Source organism: Nomascus leucogenys, chromosome 22a, assembly GCF_006542625.1.
Source record: "Nomascus leucogenys isolate Asia chromosome 22a, Asia_NLE_v1, whole genome shotgun sequence".
Lineage (NCBI taxonomy): Eukaryota > Metazoa > Chordata > Mammalia > Primates > Hylobatidae > Nomascus > Nomascus leucogenys.
The window spans coordinates 127,651,240-127,675,760 of record NC_044402.1 but is presented as its reverse complement, the minus strand read 5'-3'; the positions used below and the strand labels follow the sequence as shown (position 1 = coordinate 127,675,760).

At 44.0% G+C, this 24,521-nt stretch overlaps 1 protein-coding gene across 1 annotated transcript in view; it reads left to right on the top strand.

The window, feature by feature from the left end:
* The window catches only part of COL4A4 (collagen type IV alpha 4 chain), a 167,433-nt gene extending 143,328 nt beyond the window's left edge, over positions 1 to 24,105 (top strand). Inside the window, exons 45-48 of the mRNA XM_030804064.1 lie at positions 14,601 to 14,717; positions 16,392 to 16,580; positions 18,520 to 18,806; positions 19,234 to 24,105. Of these exons, the coding sequence (XP_030659924.1) occupies positions 14,601 to 14,717; positions 16,392 to 16,580; positions 18,520 to 18,806; positions 19,234 to 19,497 (857 nt within the window). The 3' untranslated portion in view covers positions 19,498 to 24,105. The remainder of the gene's footprint in view (positions 1 to 14,600; positions 14,718 to 16,391; positions 16,581 to 18,519; positions 18,807 to 19,233) is intronic.
* The last annotated feature ends 416 nt before the right edge of the window (positions 24,106 to 24,521 follow it).

Below are 24,521 nucleotides of genomic sequence, written 5' to 3'. Positions count from 1 at the left end.
AGGATGTTCTCTCTCCTTTCACCCCCGACTGCCCCACTGTGATTTGGACTCTTTTTGGTTCAGGGACACAGTAATTGGAAGCAGAACTGAATTTTGTACCACTTGTTTTTCTTGTGGTTCCCCAAAACCAAGAAGTTAAGTGCCCAAGAAATGTTCCTCTCAACAGGAGTCAGACTCGTTCTTAGGTGGTGGCCAAAATAGCCCTGGAGCCTTCCTCAAATTAATTTGGGTTTTCGTTGTGTGTGTTTATTGCATTGCATCTGTGTTTGTGCACCAGGTTAATTGGGTGTTGGTTGTAGCAACTTCTTTTTTTTTTTTTTTTTAATTATACTTTAGGGTTTTAGGATACATGTGCATAATGTGCAGGTTTGTTACATATGTATCCATGTGCCATGTTGATTTCCTGCACCCATTAACTCGTCATTTAGCATTAGGTGTATCTCCTAATGCTGTCCCTCCCCCCTCCCCCCACCCCACAACAGTCCCCGGAGTGTGATGTTCCCCTTCCTGTGTCCATGAGTTCTCATTGTTCCATTCCCACCTATGAGAGAGAACATGCGGTGTTTGGTTTTTTGTCCTTGCGATAGTTTACTGAGAATGATGTTTTCCAGTTTCATCCATGTCCCTACAAAGGACACGAACTCATCATTTTTTATGGCTGCATAGTATTCCATGGTGTATATGTGCCACATTTTCTTAATCCAGTCTATCGTTGTTGGACATTTGGGTTGGTTCCAACTCTTTGCTATTGTGAATAGTGCCGCAATAAACATACGTGTGCATGTGTCTTTATAGCAGCATGATTTATAGTCCTTTGGGTATATACCCAGTAATGGGATGGCTGGGTCAAATGGTATTTCTAGTTCTAGATCCCTGAGGAATTGCCACACTGACTTCCACAATGGTTGAACTAGTTTACAGTCCCACCAACAGTGTAAAAGTGTTCCTATTTCTCCACATCCTCTCCAGCACCTGTTGTTTCCTGATTTTTTAATGATGGCCATTCTAACTGGTGTGAGATGGTATCTCACTGTGGTTTTGATTTGCATTTCTCTGATGGCCAGTGATGATGAGCATTTCTTCATGTGTTTTCTGGCTGCATAAATGTCTTCTTTTGAGAAGTGTCTGTTCATGTCCTCTGCCCACTTTTTGATGGGGTTGTTTGTTTTTTTCTTGTAAATTTGTTTGAGTTCATTGTAGATTCTGGATATTAGCCCTTTGTCAGATGAGTAGGTTGCAAAAATTTTCTCCCATTCTGTAGGTTGCCTGTTCATTCTGATGATAGTTTCTTTTGCTGTGCAGAAGCTCTTTAGTTTAATGAGATCCCATTTGTCGATTTTGGCTTTTGTTGCCATTGCTTTTGGTGTTTTAGACATGAAGTCCTTGCCCACACCTATGTCCTGAATGGTATTGCCTAGGTTTTCTTGTAGGATTTTAATGGTTTTAGGTCTAACATATAAGTCTTTAATCCATCTTGAATTAATTTTTGTATAAGGTGTAAGGAAGGGATCCAGTTTCAGCTTTCTACATATGGCTAGCCAGTTTTCCCAGCACCATTTATTAAATAGGGAATCCTTTCCCCATTTCTTGATTTTGTCAGGTTTGTCAAAGATCAGATAGTTGTAGCTATGCGGCATCATTTCTGAGGGCTCTGTTCTGTTCCATTGATCTATGTCTCTGTTGTGGTACCAGTACCATGCTGTTTTGGTTACTGTAGCCTTGTAGTATAGTTTAAAGTCAGGTAGCGTGATGCCTCCAGCTTTGTTCTTTTGGCTTAGGATTGACTTGGCGATGCGGGCTCTTTTTTGGTTCCATATGAACTTTAAAGTAGTTTTTTCCAATTCTGTGAAGAAAGTCATTGGTAGCTTGATGGGGATGGCATTGAATCTATAAAGTACCTTGGGCAGTATGGCCATTTTCACGATATTGATTCTTCCAACCCATGAGCATGGAATGTTCTTCCATTTGTTTGTATCCTCTTTTATTTCATTGAGCAGTGGTTTGTAGTTCTCCTTGAAGAGGTCCTTCACATCCCTTGTAAGTTGGATTCCTAGGTATTTTATTCTCTTTGAAGCAATTGTGAATGGAATTTCACTCATGATTTGGCTCTCTGTTTGTCTGTTATTGGTGTACAAGAATGCTTGTGATTTTTGTACATTAATTTTGTATCCTGAGACTTCGCTGAAGTTGCTAATCAGCTTAAGGAGATTTTGGGCTGAGACAATGGGGTTTTCTAGATATACAATCATGTCATCTGCAAACAGGGACAATTTGACTTCCTCTTTTCCTAATTGAATACCTTTTATTTCCTTCTCCTGCCTAATTGCTCTGGCCAGAACTTCCAGCACTATGTTGAATAGGAGCGGTGAGAGAGGGCATCCCTGTCTTGTGCCAGTTTTCAGAGGGAATGCTTCCAGTTTTTGCCCATTCAGTATGATATTGGCTGTGGGTTTGTCGTAGATAGCTCTTATTATTTTGAGATACGTCCCATCAATACCTAATTTATTGAGAGTTTTTAGCATGAAGGGTTGTTGAATTTTGTCAAAGGCCTTTTCTGCATCTATTGAGATAATCATGTGGTTTTTGTCTTTGGTTCTGTTTATATGCTGGATTACATTTATTGATTTGCGTATGTTGAACCAGCCTTGCATCCCAGGGATGAAGCCCACTTGATCATGGTGGATAAGCTTTTTGATGTGCTGCTGGATTCGGTTTGCCAGTATTTTATTGAGGATTTTTGCATCAATGTTCATCAAGGATATTGGTCTGAAATTCTCTTTTTTGGTTATGTCTCTGCCAGGTTTTGGTATCAGGACGATGCTGGCTTCATAAAATGTGTTAGGGAGGATTCCCTCTTTTTCTATCGATTGGAATAGTTTCAGAAGGAATGGTACCAGTTCCTCCTTGTACCTCTGGTAGAATTCAGCTGTGAATCCATCAGGTCCTGGACTCTTTTTGGTTGGTAAGCTATTGATTATTGCCACAATTTCAGAACCTGTTATTGGTCTATTCAGAGATTCAACTTCTTCCTGGTTTAGTCTTGGGAGGGTGTATTTTTCGAGGAATTTATCCATTTCTTCTAGATTTTCTAGTTTATTTGCATAGAGGTGTTTGTAGTATTCTCTGATGGTAGATTGTATTTCTGTGGGATCGGTGGTGATATCCCCTTTTTCGTTTTTTATTGCATCTATTTGATTCTTCTCTCTTTTCTTCTTTATTAGTCTTGCTAGCGGTCCATCAATTTTGTTGATCTTTTCAAAAAACCAGCTCCTGGATTCATTAATTTTTTGAAGGGTTTTTTGTGTCTCTATTTCCTTCAGTTCTGCTCTGATTTTAGTTATTTCTAGCCTTCTGCTAGCTTTTGAATGTGTTTGCTCTTGCTTTTCTAGTTCTTTTAATTGTGATGTTAGGGAGTCAATTTTGGATCTTTCCTGCTTTCTCTTGTGGGCATTTAGTGCTATAAATTTCCCTCTACACACTGCTTTGAATGTGTCCCAGAGATTCTGGTATGTTGTGTCTGTGTTCTCGTTGGTTTCAAAGAACATCTTTATTTCTGCCTTCATTTCATTATGTACCCAATAGTCATTCAGGAGCAGGTTGTTCAGTTTCCATGTAGTAGAGCGGTTTTGAGTGAGTTTCTTAATCCTGAGTTCTAGTTTGATTGCACTGTGGTCTGAGAGACAGTTTGTTATAATTTCTGTTCTTTTACATTTGCTGAGGAGAGCTTTACTTCCAACTATGTGGTCAATTTTGGAATAGGTGTGGTGTGGTGCTGAAAAAAATGTATATTCTGTTGACTTGGGGTGGAGAGTTCTGTAGTTGTCTATTAGGTCCACTTTATGTAGAGCTGAGTTCAATTCCTGGATATCCTTGTTAACTTTCTGTCTCGTTAATCTGTCTAATGCTGACAGTGGGGTGTTAAAATCTCCCATTATTATTGTGTGGGAGTTTAAGTCCCTTTGTAGGTCACTCAGGACTTGCTTTATGAATCTGGGTGCTCCTGTGTTGGGTGCATATATATTTAGGATAGTTAGCTCTTCTTGTTGAATTGATCCCTTTACCATTATGTAATGGCCTTCTTTGTCTCTTTTGATCTTTGTTGGTTTAAAGTCTATTTTATCAGAGACTAGGATTGCAACCCCTGCCTTTTTTTGTTTTCCAGTTGCTTGATAGATCTTCCTCCATCCCTTTCTTTTGAGTCTATGTGTGTCTCTGCACGTGAGATGGGTTTCCTGAATACAGCACACTGATGGGTCCTGACTCCTTATCCAGTTTGCCAGTCTGTGTCTTTTGATTGGAGCATTTAGCCCATTTACATTTAACGTTAATATTGTTATGTGTGAATCTGATCCTGTCATTATGATGTTAGTTGGTTATTTTGCTCGTTAGTTGCTATAGTTTCTTCCTAGTCTCGATGGTCTTTACAATTTGGCATGTTTTTGCAGTGGCTGGTACCAGTTGTTCCTTTCCATGTTTAGTGCTTCCTTCAGGAGCTCTTTTAGGGCAGGCCTGGTGGTGACAAAATCACTCAGCGTTTGCTTGTCTGTAAAGTGTTTTATTTCTCCTTCACTTATGAAGCTTAGTTTGGCGGGATAGGAGATTCTGGGTTGAAAATTCTTTTCTTTAAGAATGTTGAATATCGGCCCCCACTCTCTTCTGGCTTGTAGAGTTTCTGCTGAGAGATCAGCTGTTAGTCTGATGGGCTTCCCTTTGTGGGTAACCCCACCTTTCTCTCTGGCTGCCCTTAACATTTTTTATTTCATTTCAACTTTGGTGAATCTGACAATAATGTGTCTTGGAGTTGCCCTTCTCGAGGAGTATCTTTGTGGCGTTCTCTGTATTTCCTGAATCTGAATGCTGGCCTGCCTTGCTAGATTGGGGAAGTTCTCCTGGATAATATCTTGCAGAGTGTTTTCCAACTTGGTTCCATTCTCCCCATCATTTTCAGGTACACCAATCAGACGTAGGTTTGGTCTTTTCACATAGTCCCAAATTTCTTGGAGGCTTTGTTCATTTCTTTTTATCCTTTTTTCTCTAAACTTCCCTTCTCTCTTCATTTCATTCATTTCATCTTCCATCAGCGATACCCTTTCTTCCAGTTGATCGCATCTGCTACTGAGGCTTCTGCAATCTTCGCGTAGTTCTCGAAACTTGGCTTTCAGCTCCATCAGCTCCTTGAAGCCCTTCTCTCCATTGGTTATTCTAGTTATCCATTCTTCTAATTTTTTTTCAAAGTTTTTAACTTCTTTGCTGTTGTTTTGAATTTCCTCTCGTAGCTCAGAGTAGTTTGATCGTCTGAAGCCTTCTTCTCTCAACTCATCAAAGTCATCCTCCATCCAGCTTTGTTCCGTTGCTGGTGAGGAACTGCGTTCCTTTGGAGGAGGAGAGGTGCTCTGTTTTATAGAGTTTCCAGTTTTTTTGGTCTGTTTTTTCCCCATCTTTGTGGTTTTATCTACTTTTTGTCTTTGATGATGGTGATGTACAGATGGGTTTTTGGTGTGGATGTCCTTTCTGTTTGTTAGTTTTCCTTCTACCAGACAGGACCCTCAGCTGCAGGTCTGTTGGAGTTTACTAGAGGTGCACTCCAGACCCTGTTTGGCTGGGTGTCAGCAGCGGTGGCTGCAGAACAGCGGATTTTCGTGAGACCACAAATTCAGCTGTCTGATAGTTCCTCTGAAAGTTTTGTCTCAGAGAAGTACCGGGTTGAATGAGGTGTCAGTCTGTCCCTACTGGGGGGGTGCCTCCCAGTTAGGCTGCTCAGGGGTGAGGGACCCACTTTAGGAGGCAGTCTGACCGTTCTCAGATCTCCAGCTGCGTGCTGGGAGAACCACTACTCTTTTCAAAGCTGTCAGTCAGACAGTGACATTTAAGTCTGTGGAAGTTCTTGCAGAGTTTTTGTTTGTCTGTGCCCTGCCCCCAGAGGTGGAGCCTACAGAGGCAGGCAGGCCTCCTTGAGCTGTGGTGGGCTCCACCCAGTTCGAGCTTCCTGGCTGCTTTGTTTACCTAAGCAAGCCTGGGCAATGGCGGGCGCCCCTCCCCCAGCCTCGCTGCCGCCTCGCAGCTTGATCTCAGACTGCTGTGCTAGCAATTAGCGAGACTCCGTGGGCATAGGACCCTCCGAGCCAGGTGCGGGACACAATCTCCTAGTGTGCCGTTTTCCAGGCCCGTTGGAAAAGCGCAGTATTAGGATGGGACTGACCCGATATTCCAGGTGCTGTCTGCTTCCCCTTTCTTTGACTAGGAAAGGGAACTCCCTGACCCCTTGCGCTTCCCGAGTGAGGCAATGCCTCGCCCTGCTTCGGCTCGCGCACAGTGCACTTCACCGACTGTCCTGCACCCACTGTTAGGCACTCCCTAGTGAGATGAAACCGGTACCTCAAGCAGAAATGCAGAAATCACCCGTCTTCTGTGTCGCTGGGGCTGGGAGCTGGAGACCGGAGCTGTTCCTATTCGGCCATCTTGGCTCCACCGGTTGTAGCAACTTCTTTTAACAGCCTGTGAGAACTGGGAATTGGGCCAGTCTTTACTTAACTCATCTTTCTTGATACTCCTTGCATGGATAAAGTTCTGTCAGTCGGTATTACCAGTCACTCAACCTCATTTTAAAACCAAGCTGCTTTGTTATGTATATATTTGCAATATCCAGAGCTGGGTCCCTCCAACTTAAAAAAAATAACTTCCAAGTTGAAGATGTGACCTATAACTGGGTTCTGCAAATTCAATTCAGTAAGTACTTCCAGACTCCCTCTACTCTTTGTAAAGTATGCTGCCAGGTGGTGTGGGTGATACAAAGATGAGTAAGATGTGTTTTCCCCCTCCAGGGTCTCATAATCCCATGAAAGAAATAGCCAGCAGAATATAAATAACTTAAAGTAATGGTAGATTATTACACAATTCATGTTGAAAAGGAGTTGCAGGCTGGGTGTTGTGGCTCAACGCCTGTAATCCCAGCACTCTGGGAGGCCAAGGTGGGCAGATCACCTGAGGTCAGGAGTTTGAGACTAGCCTGGCCAACGTGGTAAAACCCCGTCTCTACTTAAAATACAAAATTAGCTGAGTGTGGTGGCAGATGCCTGTAATCCCAGCTACTTAGGAGGCTGAGGCAGGAGAATCACTTGAACCCAGGAGGCAGAGGTTGCAGTGAGCTGAGATCACACCACTGCACTCTAGCCTGGGCAACAAGAGTGAAACTCAGTCTAAAACAAAAAGAAACAAAACAAAGAGTTGCAAGTCAAGGGTATTGGGAGAATGGGATGGTGAGAGGTTAATTCCAGTGTGGAGAACTATAGGACTGCTAGGACCCCAGTAACAGCTGGTATTTGACCAGAGCCTTAAGGAAAGATTGGGCTTTGAGGAGCCAGAATTGTTCAACAGGGAGATGGCGGGAGCACAGACCGGGCTGGTTGGCCTAATAACCAGGCATCTAGAAGTTAGCAACATCCTTGCTACTGTAACTGTGGTCCTGGTCCAGGAGCCAGCAGCAACTTTGGTCCTGCCCCAGAACTACAGAATCAGAATCTGCGTTTTAACAAGGTCCCCAAAATAGTTGCATACATATTCAAATTTGAGACGCCATAACTATTATATGAATGCACTCCTTAAAGATTCAGCTAAGAGTAGAATGTTTCTTAGCAAGGCAATCCCAGCTGCAGGTTAAAGTCACCTCGAGGATCTTGAAAGAATATTGGTGCCTGGGCCTCATCTCAGACCAATAGAATGTGGAAGGTGGCAGAGCCTGAATGTTAACATTTTTCAGCACCCCCCAGGTGACTGTAGCAGGCAGCCAAGGTTGAAATGCACTGCTACACCTCAACATCAAAAGTGAGGCCAGAGGGATGGTTGGGGTCACCCACTGTGGTGGCTTTAAAAAATAACCAAAGAAAGTAACTAGGAAGAGAAAAATATGTGAATGGGTCAATTCTTTACACTTGAACTTGATAGTTTTCTTTGACATGAACAAGAACAAGATTTTCTCTCCATAGCCTATGAGCTTCTGAAAGATGGTCTAGTGCTTATGTGGCCCAGGTGTGCTTGCCTATGATCTCTAATTCCCCTGACTTAGGGTTTCATGGGCTCATCAGCTGCACGTGGCCACAGGAGGGCCTTCCCTAGGTTCCTGTGCCCTCTCTTTATTGGAGCCACTGACCCTGCCTGCTGGAAGTGGGGACACTCCAAGGCCACCTCTCTAACACCTACATGATTATGATGTTTTTAAAAAAGTGCCCCGTCGTTCTGGTGAAGCATCGCCTTCTCTTCCTATGTGGCCCAGCTTCCCTGGGGCACCTTTTTGACCTGTGCGCCCACTCCCAAGCCCTTGCTTTCTTCTGGGGCCCCTCTTCTCTGATAGGAGCCTCTGGGTTCCTGTTACAAAGGACCTCTCTTCCCCGCCATGTATTCCTCGGCCTTGTCTATGCCCGCTGGCCACACTGGCTGTATTGGTCATCCTGTCCAGTTACTAAAGAGTGACAGGTATATTCTAAGGGCCTAATGCCGAACCCTGGGTGACCTGGGCCATCTGTAGGCCATGTTGCTCTTTCTCTAGCATTTCCTGAAGGCATTTTTTTCAGCAGGGTGTGAGAGGCCACATATACCACTCCAGCCTGGGCAACAAGAGTGAAACTCCGTCTAAAACAAAACAAAACAAAAGAGTTGCAAGTCAAGGGTACTGGGAGAGGTTAATTCCAGTGTGGAGAACTGCAGGACAGCTAGGACCCCAGCAAGAGCTGGTATTTGAGCAGAGCCTTAAGGAAAGGTTGGGCTTATATACCACCACCCCATATACCACCCTCAAGATTGAGTGCCGTAAAGAAATGGCTGCCACTAGAAAGAACAATGTTCACTGAAACAATGTTCACGTTGTTGGTATCTTCCTGTTTTCCCTTCAGAATCTTCTCTTTTCTGCTCCTCTACCTCCTCCTCCCCGCCACCCTCAAGTAGACAAAAAAGATAACTACTGAGTACTCGGCTTAACTCCTGGGTGATGAAATAATCATCACTATGACAAACCTCCATGACATGAGTTTACCCATGTAACAAACTTCACACGTACCCCTGAACCTAAAATAAAAGGTAAAAAAAAGCTAAAAAATATTTTCTTTCATCGCTAAGCTGATTTTGTAACCATGTGTGCTACAGCTGAGACTTACATAAAAATGAACAAACTTCTGGCTCTTTCCTGCCCAGTATGGGTGGATGGATGACGGCCACACGAAGTGGGTCGATTAGTCCACCACAGGAGGCCTAACGCTCTTCTACACACAGATCTCTTTGATCTACAACTTTTCCTTCCAGGGCAGCCCTCAAAGGCTGAAGCTTCCTACAGTGAACTCAAAAGTGTTATCTGTTTTGTTTTGAACTATTCTTGCCTAATGGACGTACCCACACCCTGTTAGGGTTGTGTTTCTCTTCAAGGCAACACTTGCCCTCTTAGGAGGTCATCCATCTAACACTGGAGGGTTTTTTTTTTTTTTTTTTTTTGATGTTTAGTTTTATTCCTTAAAACTAGTTCCAAGTAGGGAACAAGTCTGTAAGGTGGAAAGCTCTGAACATAGAGCTCAGGTTAATAAGAAGAGCCTTCCTTCCTGTTTCTCGGGAAATGTCTTCCATCTGACAATTTCTTTCTGCCTCACCCTAAAGGGAGTAAAGCCCACATGATAACGTCTGGTGTGAGGACTCTTTTTCCCAGATCTACAGTGACCTCACCATGAGTCTATACATCAGGAGGAATCCCTGCTGCTGCCTGTTCAGTGGAAGGGAGAAACTCCTAACCCATAAGCACTAAGGCAGTCATTTCTAGAATATATTGCATGTTGGAATCATCTTGTTGGGTGAGACAGAGAAAGGAATGCTCTGAGCTCACTGTTGGGGCTCCATGTTCCTTCCAAGATAACTGATACTCTCTTGGAAGGTGGTGGAGTTTCAGATTCCACCAGGAGTGCCACCGCTGGGATAGGAAGTTTCTGCCCAGTCAGCAGGAAGGGCAGGGCTCCTCTCATCCAGATAGGGAGGCGGGGATGTTTCCTTTCTCACCTACTGAATGGTAACCACGTACAGCATGCAGTCCAGGACACTCTGAAATAATTCATTTCTAATCCTGGGAGCACAAAAGCATAACAGGAGCATATCGGACACTGGGATGTCTACACTGAGTGTAGCTCAACCAGCACAGGGCATGGAGGGGAGAGACTGGCTGGTCATAGGGATGTATGAAGAAGAAGGGGACACTCTCAAGCAGGCAATATGAGGACGCCACTTTACAAGCAGTGGGGCGTGTGGAACCGAGGGCAGGGAAGTGAGACATCTACGTCATTAACTGAACACTTCAATCCCCTGCTTCGGCTTTGGAGCCAGATGATCTTTGCTGCGACCACTCAACCCTGTTGCTGCAGCATAGCCGTAGATAACACGTAAATGAATGCATGTGTTCCACTGTAACTGGGGTTACTAAAATGAGCAGTAAATGGCCCACAGGCTGTAATTTGCCAACCGCTGTTATAGAGACCGTAAGAAGCTTGAGGGCAGGATATTGTCTTATTCAGTGTGATATCCATACGCAGGCCTGAGTCATGGAGGGTGTTTGGTAAACATTTGGTGAATGAACACATGACTCTTGGATGTAGCCTACTGTGTGGAGCGGTTTCTCAACCTCAGTGCTGCTGACATTTGGGGCCCGATCATTCTTTATCCGGGAGGGCTGTTTGGTGGATTCTAGGATGTTAAGCAGCATCTCTTGCCCCTATCCTGCTAGATGCCAGTAATGACCTCTTCCTCCATGTGAAGACCAAAAATGCCTCCAGACATTGCCAAGTGTCTGCTGGGGTGAGGGGCGGGGTGGGGTGGTGCAGAATCACTTAATGTTGAAGACCATTTATGTAGGGAGGGATGTGGTAGGAGATGGGAGATGTACCTTTAGCCTGTGGGGAGGCATTTGGTGAAGGGGAAAAAAAAACTTTATTACAAAAGAAAAAAAAAAGGTAACTTAAAACTAACACACTTTTAAAAGACACAATTGCCTGTATATTTTTCCAGTTTTATTTCTGCACGATCATCCTAGGCATACTCGTTGGCAAACTGTTCTTAACATAACCTTACTTCTATGTCATTACATATTTTCCTACAATATTATCTGTAGCAGTTGAGGAATAGTGCCTTATCTGATTGTGCCATAATTTATTTAACCACTACCTTCACCGATTATTGATTGGTTTGCTGCCAGCTGCTCTGCTAGAAATAAGTTAATCCAACAAGGCCCTGCTTTTTGGAGCCACAGGCTAGCAGAAAATGAAGACATTGAGCCAGTCAGTTCGGATGTGTTGAGTGTTAACAAGGGGTAATGTGGGAATTTCTAACAGGGGAGCTGAACCTGGGGGTAGGGAGGGGGTGTCACGAGCAACATTTAAGGCTTTGGTTCTCGAGCTTCACGAACCATCAGAATCCCTGAAGAGCTTGTTAAAACACAGCTCGCTGGGGCCCACCCCAGACCTGATTTGTTAGGTAAGGAGAGGGCTCTGAGAGTCTTTATTTCTAACACGTTCCCAGGTGCTGCCGCTCTTGCTGCTGGTCCAGTAACTACTCTGATTTAAGGAGTTTCTACTTTCTCACTACGATAAGCAACTGGTAATGATATCTTTCTTGTATGCAGCCCTGTTTATCATGAAGAAATAGTGTAATGGATAAGAACAGAGTTTCTGGAAATAAGGGCTGTGTGTGCTGGCTCATGCCTGTAATCCCATCACTATGGGAGACTGAGGTGGGCAGATCACCTGAGGTCAGGAGTTTGAGACCAGCCTGGCCAACATGGTGAAACCCCATCTCCACTAAAAATACAAAAAAATTAGCTGGGCTTGGTGGTGCACACCTGTAGTCCCAGCTACTCAGGAGGCTGAGGCAGGAGAATCACTTGAACCCGAGAGGCAGAGGTTGCAGTGAGCTGAGGTCATGCCACTGCACTCCAGCATGGCCAACAGAGCAAGACTCCATCTCAGAAAAAAAAAAAAAAAAAATTAGCCAGGCGTGGTGGCACGTGCCTGTAGTCCCAGCTACTCGGGAGGCAGTACCTTTAGCCTTTGCAGGAGGCAGGAGAATTGCTTGAACCTGGGAGGTGGAGGCTGCAGTGAGCCGAGATTGTGCCACTCCACTCCAGCCAGGGCAATAGAGCGAGACTCCATCTGGAAAAAACAAAAACAAAAAACCACAAAAGAAATAAAAGAGCAGAGATTCTGGAAATAGATGACATGTGTTCATAACTCTGGCTCTACCACATAACCCATGACTCAGTTTTCTGATCTGTAAGAAGGGCTGATTGTGAGGATTATGTGGATTCACTAACATAAAAAGCACTTAGAACACGGCCTGGCACAGAATAAACAGTACTTGTGTTTGCTATTATTGTCGTTGTTTCTTTAAACTAAATTCCCTGAGTAGAATTTCTGGTTTCAAGAATAGGCAGAAATGTAGGATTTTCAAAATATGCTGCCAAGGTCATCACCGGAAAGAGTTTTAACGTTAAATCATCTAGAGCACTGGTTCTCAACGTGTGGTTCCTGGGACTGGCAGCCTCAGCATCACCTGGGGACTTCTAGAAATGCAGATTCTCAGGCCCCACCCCTGACCTGCCAAGACAGTTGCTGATTTCTACCAAAGTGTGAGCCAGTGTTCCAGAGTGTCTTTGGGCTTCTGTTCTCAGGAGCAGTAGGACTGTGTCATTGCGCCGTTTAGCCCTGTGTTTCCTATTGATGTTGCTCAGGTGGGTTGGAGGAGGAAGATTAGAGTCCAGGGTTGCTCTAGGCAAGCTAGCTACTCTACTACGTGTGGACGCACAGTCGGGGCTTCACCTGGGCCCACAGAGGGGCAGGGAGGGGCCTGTGTGGGAAATCTTCAATTCCTGCTAGCTTGCAACACCAAGTCAAACCTCCTTAAACCTCCATGCATCCTTTTCATGACAGGGTTGCTGCTTTAAGGGTGGAGGGTTTCGGTCAGCGTCTGTGTTAACACACTAATTTAATGGTTATCAGGCAAGGCTGGTTCCTTAGTAGGGTGGGGGAGGGAGGCTCCATGAATTCCTTGGTTGACTGGCATCCTCAGCTTTGTCATCATCCCACAGTCACTGGAGGGCGAAGGCAAGAAGCAACAGTGAAAGCCACTTAAGCAAGCCCCTTTGACTTAATGTTTGATTTTAGGCTATGTGTTGATCTGCTCGGGCCGCCACAACAAACTATCACCGACACGGTGGCTTAAACAACAGACATTTTTTCACAGTTCTGGATGCAGAAATCCAAGATCAAGGAGCCACGACAGGGCTGCTTTCTCCCAGGGCCTCCCTCCGTGGCTTGCGGATGCCACCATCTTCCTGTGTCCTCACATGGCTTCTCCTCTGTGCCATTCCAGGGACATGCATCCCTGGGGTCCCTTTCTGTGTCCAAATTTCCTCCTTGCATAAGGAGACCAGTCAGCCTGGATTAGGGCCCAGCCTAAGAGCCTCATTTTAACAGAATCACCTCCTTAAAGGTCTTATCTCCAAATACAGTCACATTCTGAGATAAGGGGACTAGGACTTCAACATATGAAATTTGGGGGTACACAGATCAGCCCATACCAGGTTACTCTGTGGCAGAGAGAGAGAGAGAGAGAAGGAGAATAGAATAATAAGTAGAGACCAGAAACCTGGAGAAGGCTAGTAATTCAGGAAATTAGGTATAATAACAATAAACTCTAAAGACAATGACTGTGTCTGCTCTCCTGACTGAAGGGAGACAGTGGCTCATGAATTGAGGCCTTGACAAAAAAGTAACTGCATACTTAAAGAACTCCTTAAGGATTAACGCAATTGCTGCCAGGTCCCCCAGGTTATATCCAGAGCTCTGCAGCTTGTCAGGGGCAAGGTCTGGTGGTTGATGGCCTCTGCACTTGGCCCCCTTGGGCCTAAGTTTCCTCTCCATATGTGACTGCTCTGTGACCTTTATGAGCCCCAGTTTCTTCACTGGTACAGCTGGCATGCACGAGTACGTAGTCATATGGCTGCTGGGAAGACTGAACTGGACAATCCACGTAAAGGGATTAGCATGGTACCTAGCACATTGTAAACACTCAGTAAAAAGCTATTTTAAAAAATTGCTGCACCTATCATGCTCCAGATTTAACATGACCCCAAATGAAACCGATTAAGTTTCATTCATTTCTCCATCTAGGCTTTTAAACAATCATTATTAAGGAAAATATTTATTATAAATGCCATACATGTTCAGTAGTTTTTTTTTTTTTTTTTTTTGAAGTCAAATATTCAAGACTATGAAGAAAATGTGAAAACCTGTCTCTCAACACTTCCCTGGTCTGGCTTCAAATCCTGGCCTAGTCCTTTATAGGATCACTGACCTTAATTAAGCAAATTATTTGACCTCTCAGGGCCCCAGTTACCCCAACTGCAAGTGGAAATAGTAAAATCCCAACTTCATGTCATCACAAAGACTAAATGAGCTGATGCATGCAGTCACAGTGGGAAGGAAGCCTGGGGCTGGCACATGGCTGGCATACGGTATAAGCACGGTAAATGCTAGCAGGTGTCATGGCTGCTTTCACCACCAGCATCATAAACTTTTGTGCAGGGTGCAAAGGAGAGCCTGGGCTGGATGGCAGGAGCGGTGTGGATGGCGTCCCTGGGTCTCCTGGGCCTCCCGGACATAAAGGTGACACAGGAGAAGACGGCTACCCTGGAGGACCAGGTAGAGTTTCAGTCTCTCCCTTTTTCTCTGACACTGTAAACCTTAGAGTTGTATACAAAATCTCTGATCTCTCAAGTGGCTTTCCAAACTGGATCCTATTCAGATCATTTGCCTTAGATGCCGACTCACCAGGTATCAGAGACAGAAACAATGAGAACAGAGTGGGATGCATCTCTTATGTTCTAACTGATGTTAAACTATCATAAAACCTAGACAAGGCCCTGCATCCTATTCAGTATTTTCCCAAACTGCTATACATCATCATCAAAGTCTTGGCCATTTCTGCGGTTCACTTTTCAAGGTCATGAAGGGACGGTCAGCCTGGTGGCTGTGGGATCACACTTAAGAGGCTGTGATGAAGACCTCAGGGACGGTGTGTGTGTTCTCACCCTCTACAAGTGGCCAAATTGCCTGGTTTCCTGAGTTCACTTCATCTTATAGCCATTAGCACACTGATGTAGAAAATAGCGTTCTTTCTTAAAAAAAATAATAAAAGGGAAGTAGTGTTGGGCAAAGGGAGATATGACTCTACAGAATAGGTGTGTGAAACAATGCATCAGGTCGCTTGTTAGATGTATGGATCCAAAGAGCCCGAGACACAATCCCATCTCCAGGGAGTACCTGGCCAGGGGTGCAAACTCCTGTACCAGGTTAGTAGTGAGCAGAAATGAATGAGGAGGGCTGAGTGGGGTCTGTAGCAAAATGGAGCTTTGGCTAAAAGCTGCAGCTCAGCTCCCGGCAATTATAGTCTACAAAAATGTGGGCCTACACTCTGCTCTTTTCAAGTTCAAAATATCAACTTGTAAAATCCTTACAGGTCAAAACACACGAGCAGGCCTGATTCAGTCCACAGGCTACGGCTTTGTCGTCTCTGGTTGACAGTGTAGATGAGGAGAGCCTGCCAGTCTTGCAGAACCAAGGGTAGAACACAAAAACAAAATACCTTTTGGTTTCAATGTCTAACTTCACCTTTTGCTCTTGGCAATAAGAAACAGCTCCTGGCCTTCTGCAATAGTTCAGCCCCTTAGAGGTGCCAAAGGATATAGACCCTGCTCACGTTCTCTAGAACTGTTGATTTCCCATCTGCCAATAAGAATGCTAGAACGAGGCCTTCCTTCCATTTCCCTCTCTTCTCAAAGAAGAGAGCCAAACTCGTAGATGTGGATCCCAAGCCTTTGGCTTTCTCAGAATGGAACTGACAATATGCTGGAATCAGGGAAGAGGTCTGGGAGTTGTAGGAAAGACCGACTTTGGGGAGCACTTGCTCCCCAGTTCAGTCTGGGGAGCCCACACTTGGGGTGTGTCATTACACTGTCCTCATTCTTTTCTTCCTAGCGTATTTCATAACTTACCTTTTTGTTATGCTTATTCTTATTTCTCTTCCTCAAGTGTAATGCAAGCTCTATGAGGGCAGGGATTTTCCTCTGTTTTCTGTCTTTACGCTAATGTAGCCCAGACACCTAGGAGTTGCTTGGAACAAATACTTGCTGAATGAGTTGTTGTGTGTACCGCAGCTGTGTAGCTGTGTACATTCCAGAAGGCGGGGAGGGGCTGAGTCATGCTCCCCTCTGCTCCCTGAGTGCTTAGCACAGTGCCAGAACAGAGGTGCTTAACCTATTTGTTAAACCGGACCCCCTAACCTGCCTTCATTTTTTTTTTCCTTTGTTCCTTCAGGGCCTCCTGGTCCCATTGGGGATCCTGGGCCCAAAGGGTTTGGCCCTGGATACCTCAGTGGCTTCCTCCTGGTTCTCCACAGTCAGACGGACCAGGAGCCCACCTGCCCCCTGGGCATGCCCAGGCTCTGGACTGGGTATAGTCTGTTATACCTGGAAGGGCAAGAGAAAGCTCACAATCAAGACCTTGGTATGGATACAGGATCGCCCATCTCCATTGCCTGAAGAGTAAAATTTGGGGTTAATTTTACTGATTCATCAACACCTTAAATGATCACTAACCTTATATGGGATTATTCTTACTTTTTTAAAAAAAACACTAGCATGGTCATTCTCAGCTAATCCTTTAAACTTATGATCCTATGAAGTGTCAAAGAAGCTCATTCTGGCTATAATTATTATCTGGCTATAATAAGTATATTATTATTATCTGGCTAATAATAAGTATATTATTAGATTTATAAAAATGATTCTTAGTAAGTTAAATGTAACTCTGTTATCAAATGTAGTTTTTGCTTCCAAATGTAAATTAACCAGAATGTGGTCGGTTCCTGTACTTATATGTAAAATGGTGCAGCCACAGCACCCTGATGGTTATGTTATGGCACTTGCCAGCATCAACTCCCTACCCTACTCCAATTTAAGTTACAGAACTTTATTTTGAGGGTCATCTTTTGGTGCTCCTTGTCACTTCTCCCCTCCCCTCCCCTCCCCTCCCCTCCCCTCCTCTCCTCTTTTTTTTTTGAGATAGAGTCTTGCTTTGTTGCCCAGGCTGGAGTGCAGTGGCACAACCTTGGCTCACTGGAACCTCCACCTCCAGGGTTCGAGCGATTCTCCTGCCTCAGCCTCCTGAGTAGCTGAGACTACAGACTTGTGCCACCATGCCTGGCTAATTTTTGTATTTTTAGTAGAGCTGGGGTCTTGTGGCCAGGTGGGTCTTGAATACCTGACCTCAGGTGATCTGCCCGCCTTGGCCTCCCATAGTGCTGGGATTACAGGTGTGAGCCACCGTGCCCGGCCCTTGCCAATTTTCAATAGTAGATTTGCAAGCTGCAGGGACTGATTTCAAGTCAAAGGCTTAAGTACCTGGCTGCCGGGAAACAGTCTTTCCAAGAAAATCATGGTTAGAATGGAAGGTGCAGGGAGGATATGCTGATGGGGACAGTTGACGGTGAGGTGCTTGCCATTGCTCTCACTAGGCAGTGACCCCAGCTGTTAATAAGGGTGGTCACAGAGTGCAAGCCTGGGTTGGCAACTACTTGTACATCCCTTGCATTTCTCCTTTGGGTTTGGCTATGGCCTTTCCCATCACAAGGGGCTAGTTTCTTTGTACAGGAGAAAGGAGGAAGTGATGTTTAATATCCTGAATCTGTTTCCTTCTCTCCTCCTCTCCCTCTGCCATCAATTTCTTTCCTGCCTGGTCTTTGTACCACCAGTCTTGCTTCTCCCGCCTTGGTCTCACCAGAGCACACATCTTAAAACTCTGCAGAACTCTTGGGATAAAGTCCAAACTCCTTAACGAGATTGACAAAGGCCACATCCAATGGTCTGATTTATCACGGGACACCCCTGAGACGACAGACAATACTGACACCCTCTCCTCACAGTCCCTGCACTGAACATGTCTGAGTTCTCTGAGCTCCACGATCCCTTATCTCCAGCCCTCTCTGATGCTATATCTCTCTTTTGAGTAGTCGCTACCACCATCTCCAAGCCTGGCCAAATCCTCTTCATATTTCAAGTCCTAACTTAAAATCACATATTCCAGTTATCCTTCCTTGAGGTCCTGGAACCCCACACTTCTCATTCTTAGGGCTTGTTGTGCTGTAGTTTCATTGCTTGTTTGCTCCTCCAGTTCCCCGCTAGGCCATGAGCTTCCAGAACACAGAGATGTGCTTAGCGCCCACCTCCAGCACCTGGCCCCCTGCTTGGCTCATGAGTAAGGGATGAAGGGATGAGGGCTGGCCCGCAGGACCAGGGAGGTGTCAGAAATGGCTTCCCCACCACAGAAGTAGGCTTTGTCAAGGGTCTCCAGATTCCAGAACATGTCTGCAAAGGCCAAATGGAGGAAGGAAGGTTTTGGGAACATGGGGTGCTTGGACACCAGCTGTCTCTTCTTCCCTCCCAAGGTCTGGCAGGGTCTTGCCTTCCCGTGTTTAGCACGCTGCCCTTTGCCTACTGCAACATCCACCAGGTGTGCCACTATGCCCAGAGAAACGACAGATCCTACTGGCTGGCCAGCGCTGCGCCCCTCCCCATGATGCCACTCTCTGAAGAGGCGATCCGCCCCTATGTCAGCCGCTGTGCAGTATGCGAGGCCCCAGCCCAGGCGGTGGCGGTGCACAGCCAGGACCAGTCCATCCCCCCATGTCCACAGACCTGGAGGAGCCTCTGGATCGGGTATTCATTCCTGATGGTGAGTCCTGTGCCCTTGAACCCTGGCACATTCACCATTTCCTAACACCTTCTCCTGCCATTTCTCTCTGGATTGGACAGTAATTCTGAGCACTCTGCACTTAGGACATAAGGTCACGGGGGCTGTTGCAAACCACAGCCTGTTGGGATGCAGGGCCATTATCTTTTAAAAACACTTGTGATTGATTTTGATCACATTGGTAGAATTTAGAAGATGAATTTGCTTCAGCCATCGGTGAAACTGGAGCCGATTTGTGTGCATACTCACCATGCTGACTACGACTCCTTTTCAGTGCTTGTATTTTGTTCTTTATGGAATAATCTAAGGAAAAATGTTAAGATCAGACCCAAACCTGGGCGTGTCCCTGATTGGGTCTGGGGTTGTCTGTGTGTGTCTGAGCCCTAATTCTCTCTCGTTTTCTGGGTAGCACACAGGAGCTGGGGACCAAGGAGGAGGGCAGGCCCTTATGTCACCTGGCAGCTGCCTGGAAGATTTCAGAGCAGCACCATTCCTTGAATGCCAAGGCCGGCAGGGAACTTGCCACTTTTTTGCAAATGAGTATAGCTTCTGGCTCACAACGGTGAAAGCAGACTTGCAGTTTTCCTCTGCTCCAGCACCAGACACCTTAAAAGAAAGCCAGGCCCAACGCCAGAAAATCAGCCGGTGCCAGGTCTGCTTGAAGCATAGCTAGAGAATGCGAAATTCACCAACATGTGGCCAAGAGAAACTTCCTAGGGGGCTAAGACTTCCTAGACTGTGCTAAGAGACGTCATGGTGCTCATTTTGGACTCCCTTTCAGTGGTTCCTTCTGTTTTGTCGTGGTTATTCCCAGAGTACTCTGGTTCCTTACACATTAAGCAAATGCTGCATGGATGGATTTGTTTGGACCTCCCAATCTAGATGGAACCTAGATACTCTTATTTTACTGAGGATGACTGAAAAACTGGCTTGATTTAAAAATATGCTAATTCTCAGAAAGGCAAGTAGATGATAAAGGCCAGATTACAAATTACATTACTGAAAACTTCATTCGTGGGTTAATAGTATCTGAAACAATTGAAGTCAATTACTCTATAATACAGTGGGCTTCTGGATGGATTTTACAGGAAAAATTAAAAAGGTCAATGAATGAAACTAGAAAGCATAGATTTTCAACATTTCAAAATGATTTCCTCTGTAATATATTTTTCCATATACTTTAAATAATGGTAAAACCACGACCCAAAGAGATATTTTTTTTTAAAGAAGAAAAAAAAAATTCACACTGCCAGCGTTAACAGTTCGTTTCAAAGGAGAATGAATCACGATGGCAGGAAGGCCGAGAGTCGCTGTATTCCAGAGATGCGACATTAGCATAAACACATCACAGATGAATATAAAACATTATGTTCTCTTCTGCATTTTTCAGAGAATAGAAATGCCTACTTTGGCAACCCTTTTGAAAAGTAGCAATTATGGAAAAAAAATATTCAATAAGAGATTAGGAGCCTAAAAGCTATTAGTGAATATTAAGGTAGTTATTCACAAAAATCGACTCCCCATTGCAGTGAACTTCCAGACAGACTGCTTTTCCCCAGTCGGGGTCTGGCGTGTCACCCGTGTGTGCGTGCGTGCTAATGGGACTGGCGCTACATGGGGCTCACTCAGGCAGGCACATGCTTCATACAAAGCCTCTCACTCCCCTCCCCAGGATAGCCTGCACAGCTTCTTGCACTCATAACGGACACTTTTCTCCACACACATAATGGCAGCTCACACGGGGACGTGACAGAGCTATCATTATGCACTTGGGAGAAAATTAAGGGCTGACTTAATTAAACTTAGGTAAGAAGATTCATTTAAGTCAGGGGTTACCCCATCAGGAAGACATGGCACTATCTATCTTTAAACGAAACAAAGACAATTTATAATTTGAATTTTATGCTCCTGTGGTTGGCTGTTACAGGAGCATCCCATTTTTGCCAATTTTAAAGACATTCTTATATTTTATATCAGTCTTGTACCAAGGCAACAGTTTGACATTTGGCATTAGTATTTTCTAAAGTTTAGAATGTGTGTCAATTTATAGTGAGTATTTTTTCTGTAAAGCAAAAGATCCCTTTTTCTATTTTGCTAGGAATTTGGTGATCTAATCCTAAATTTAAAAGATTTGTTGGAAAAAATTTTTAGGAAACTCACCTTCCTCATCTAAAAGACATTTTAGAGAAAACTAAAGAAACTTCTCATGAGCATGACGCTCATTTTAGTGCTTAGTTTCCATGCACTTAAAAATAATTAAGAAAAACTCAATTAAAATTTTGTTTATAAGAAATGTTTTCCTTGCCAAACTTTGATTTGTAAAGAGCTCTTATATGCAGAACACATTTCAAATGAGTTTTGCTATGGGCTCTCCCCAGGGTGGCAATGTATTTTAAGAGTATTTTCTGGTAAAAAGAAAAATGTGTATTTTAAGATGAAATATTTTCTTGATGTAGCAGAATATTTCCTAGTTGATTTGACCCATTTGATATTTTTTAAACCATGCTCTGGCATGTTGAATATTTTTGTGCACCTAAAACTTAAGCCAATTTCAATCTTACTTGTGATTACCTTTCTCCTTCCAAAAAAGCTTTATCTATTACCAAAAGTCAACCCTCCTAAAAGTTCAACTTGTTCATCTTGAACTTGGCCTGAGAACATTTTCTGGGAAGAGGTAAGGGTGACAAATGGAACATCAGAAACATATCTTACTTGCTAATTATTTTAAACACTTTAATGTTGGTATTAGAATATTATCTTCATAAGTTAATAAATAAGTACAAAAAAAAAACCCACACAAACACAGGCTCAATTATGTAGACAGTTTACTCCACAGTGAGCTTGGGAAGGTATCAGACTGTTCAAAATGTTAGTATGACAACAGCTGTCTTAATTGCAGCATTAACACTGCCCTCTAATTTTACAAAAGTATTTTAAAGGACCAAAAGGGCAGAAAAATAGGAAAAATAACTTCTTGGAATAGAAGATCCTGTTATCTTAAACCATTATTTTCTTCACCTGGTTATATATCAATGTGCCTTCAATTACCCTTTCTCTGTGGAGGTGATGAACAAAGCTTGTGAGTTGTTCTCCTGACCCATTATTGGAGATGATCCTTATCAAACCCTCCTCTCCCTGTCTCCCCACCAACCTTGTAGACTGGAACGTGTCTAGATTGCCCTAATGGGAACTGTTCTGTGCCCGTGCTGGAAATCTGGGATGCTTACTTCTGGGTTCTGATTCTCAGTAAGTAAGCGGAGCCCATTCATCCAGGCAGGTTTCCATGCTATGAGTGGCCCTTTCGTTCTGCTCTCACACTCCCCACATTGAAAGCTGAGTCATCACTGCTTTGGATGGCTACCTCCTCTTTAGCCCCATGCCCGTCTCACACAGCCTTTGTCTTCCACCTCCACCCTTGCAGTAGGCATCTCCCAGCTGGTGCCTTAGTTTCAAATCCCAGTTGCCATCTAAGATCCACCCAAACTTGATTTTGTCACCCTCTGGATTAGAATCCTTCTATGACTTCGCTGCCCATGAAGTCCAAATGACTTCCTATGGGGTGAAAGGTCCAGTGGGGACTGTTCGAGGGTTCCCTCTAGGAGTATTTCCTGTCACGATGAACTGTGTGCAGCTCTGCAGACACTCCCAGCACCTCTTCGACTTTGCTCCTGCTTCACCAGTGATGTCCTCCTTGGGGTCAGTTTACCCTGTGTGGAAGGTGAATTCCCTGGGGGAAACTTAGACTCCCTTCTGCTGCTCTTGTGCAGTGCACGGGCTGTCCTCATTTTCTCCTTTCCCCATTGCTTCTTTAACGTCTCTGTGCACTTCCTTCATTCCATTGCCAAAATGCAAGCCCCTTGAGGGCAGGGACCAGGCTTGACTCGTATCTGTATGCCTAATGCCTAGCACAGAGTTGAACACATTACTGCCAATTCATTTTTTTCAATGACAATTCCATAAACATCATTAGGCATTAGGTGTTTAGCTCTGCATATAAGGTCTTCATCAGCAAGATGGTTACAAGTATAAACCACTTCCTACTTCAGAATATTTTAATATTCAACATATCTGTATACCCACATTCTCTTGTTATAATTATTGCCAGAAGCCAATTGATAAGCTTTCAATGGGCTTATCACACCCCTCCAAAAATAGATTTTTGTTTTTTCTGTAAACAGAAATTTCAGAAATGAGATTTGAGAGATCTGACTGAGAAGACCCTTCAGTAAAATGTGACATGACTTACCTTATGCTGTAATCTGTATTCCCTCAGGATTTAAGAGCTTCCTAGCATAAAATCTTTGCTAAACGTTTGTATACATGTTATTGGTGCTCCAAAAAATAGTCAATGGAATGGTGTACTACAATTGGGCTTTATCATCTTATTTTGAACCTCGTGTAGGTTATAGTAAAGCAAACCATTCAGTGTGTTCCAGGAAATTATATTAGATCTGTGTTTCTATCAGCTCACTGGAATAATCTGATAATTGTTACATTTACTTGGTATGGCTGCAAGAATAGTGGAAAGAGGAGGACTTGAGAGTTGGTCGAACCCAGGTTTGAAATCTGGCTTAGTCATTTTTCAGCTGTTATCCTGGGTGAGTTTTGCCAACTTTCTTAACTTCATTTCTCTCATTAATACGGTGGGACATAACAGCTACTCTTGCATTGAAAATTAAGTTAGATTACCTGTCTAGCATACCCATCATCATACACTTACTATGGTCACATTTTGTATTTAAAATAAACTAATACGAAAAATATTTTTTTTTACACAGAATTATGATTCTCACAGGGTATATAAATTACTGATTAGAATTATTTATATGTGGCCAATTCTTAATGTCATTGGGAATGCTGTTTCATTTCAATCCTCAAAGTTACTGTAGCACAGAAAATATCACAATTTCCTGCAGGGACATTATCAGTAAGTTCTGCAGGGAACAAACAATTGACATTAAAAATCAGTACTCTGCAATTGTCACTGTTATTATCTGCTAGAAATTCTGCATAATGCATTTTAAACCACCAAGGCTGGCTGCCACATCCATGTGAAATGCTTGAATTTTATGGTGCTTAAATATTTAATGATTCATGGGAAAAATGTGAAATGTGTCTAATAAATTGCATCCCTTTCTCTAGCCTCTGGTTGTAAAGTTAAAGACTTTCAGCATGTAACTTTTGCAAGATGCCTGGTCTGCCATTGGCACTTAAATCTTTGTTGTATTATGATTTATAATATGGTTGATTATATATAAAATTCTGTGATGACTTCCAAAAACAACTGTGTTTTATCTGGTGCATTTATTTTCTTTCAAGCCAATGCGGGTTTACTTTTTTTTTCTAGCTTACATTGTAATGTGGCTCACACTTGTGGAAGTGTGAACTGCAGAAGGGAAGAGTGTAGGCTGGAAAGGATGGGATTCGGAGGCTCTTGGAAACACTGTTCTATGCACAGTGATGGGGCGCAGAAGAGAAATGAAAGCAGGCCTCAAGGGGAAGGGCTGTATCAACCCCAGGGGAGCTGCTTGGGCAGTGGTCACTGGGCATGGGGCTTACACCCTCTTGGCCTCAGCTGTCTCATTAGTTGAGTAAGAATAAGACCACCTGCTTCACAGCATTATTGGGAGGATTCAAGGTGTCAAAGTCAACTACAGATTTATGAAACCAAAGATATTGTTACTTTTAACCACTGTG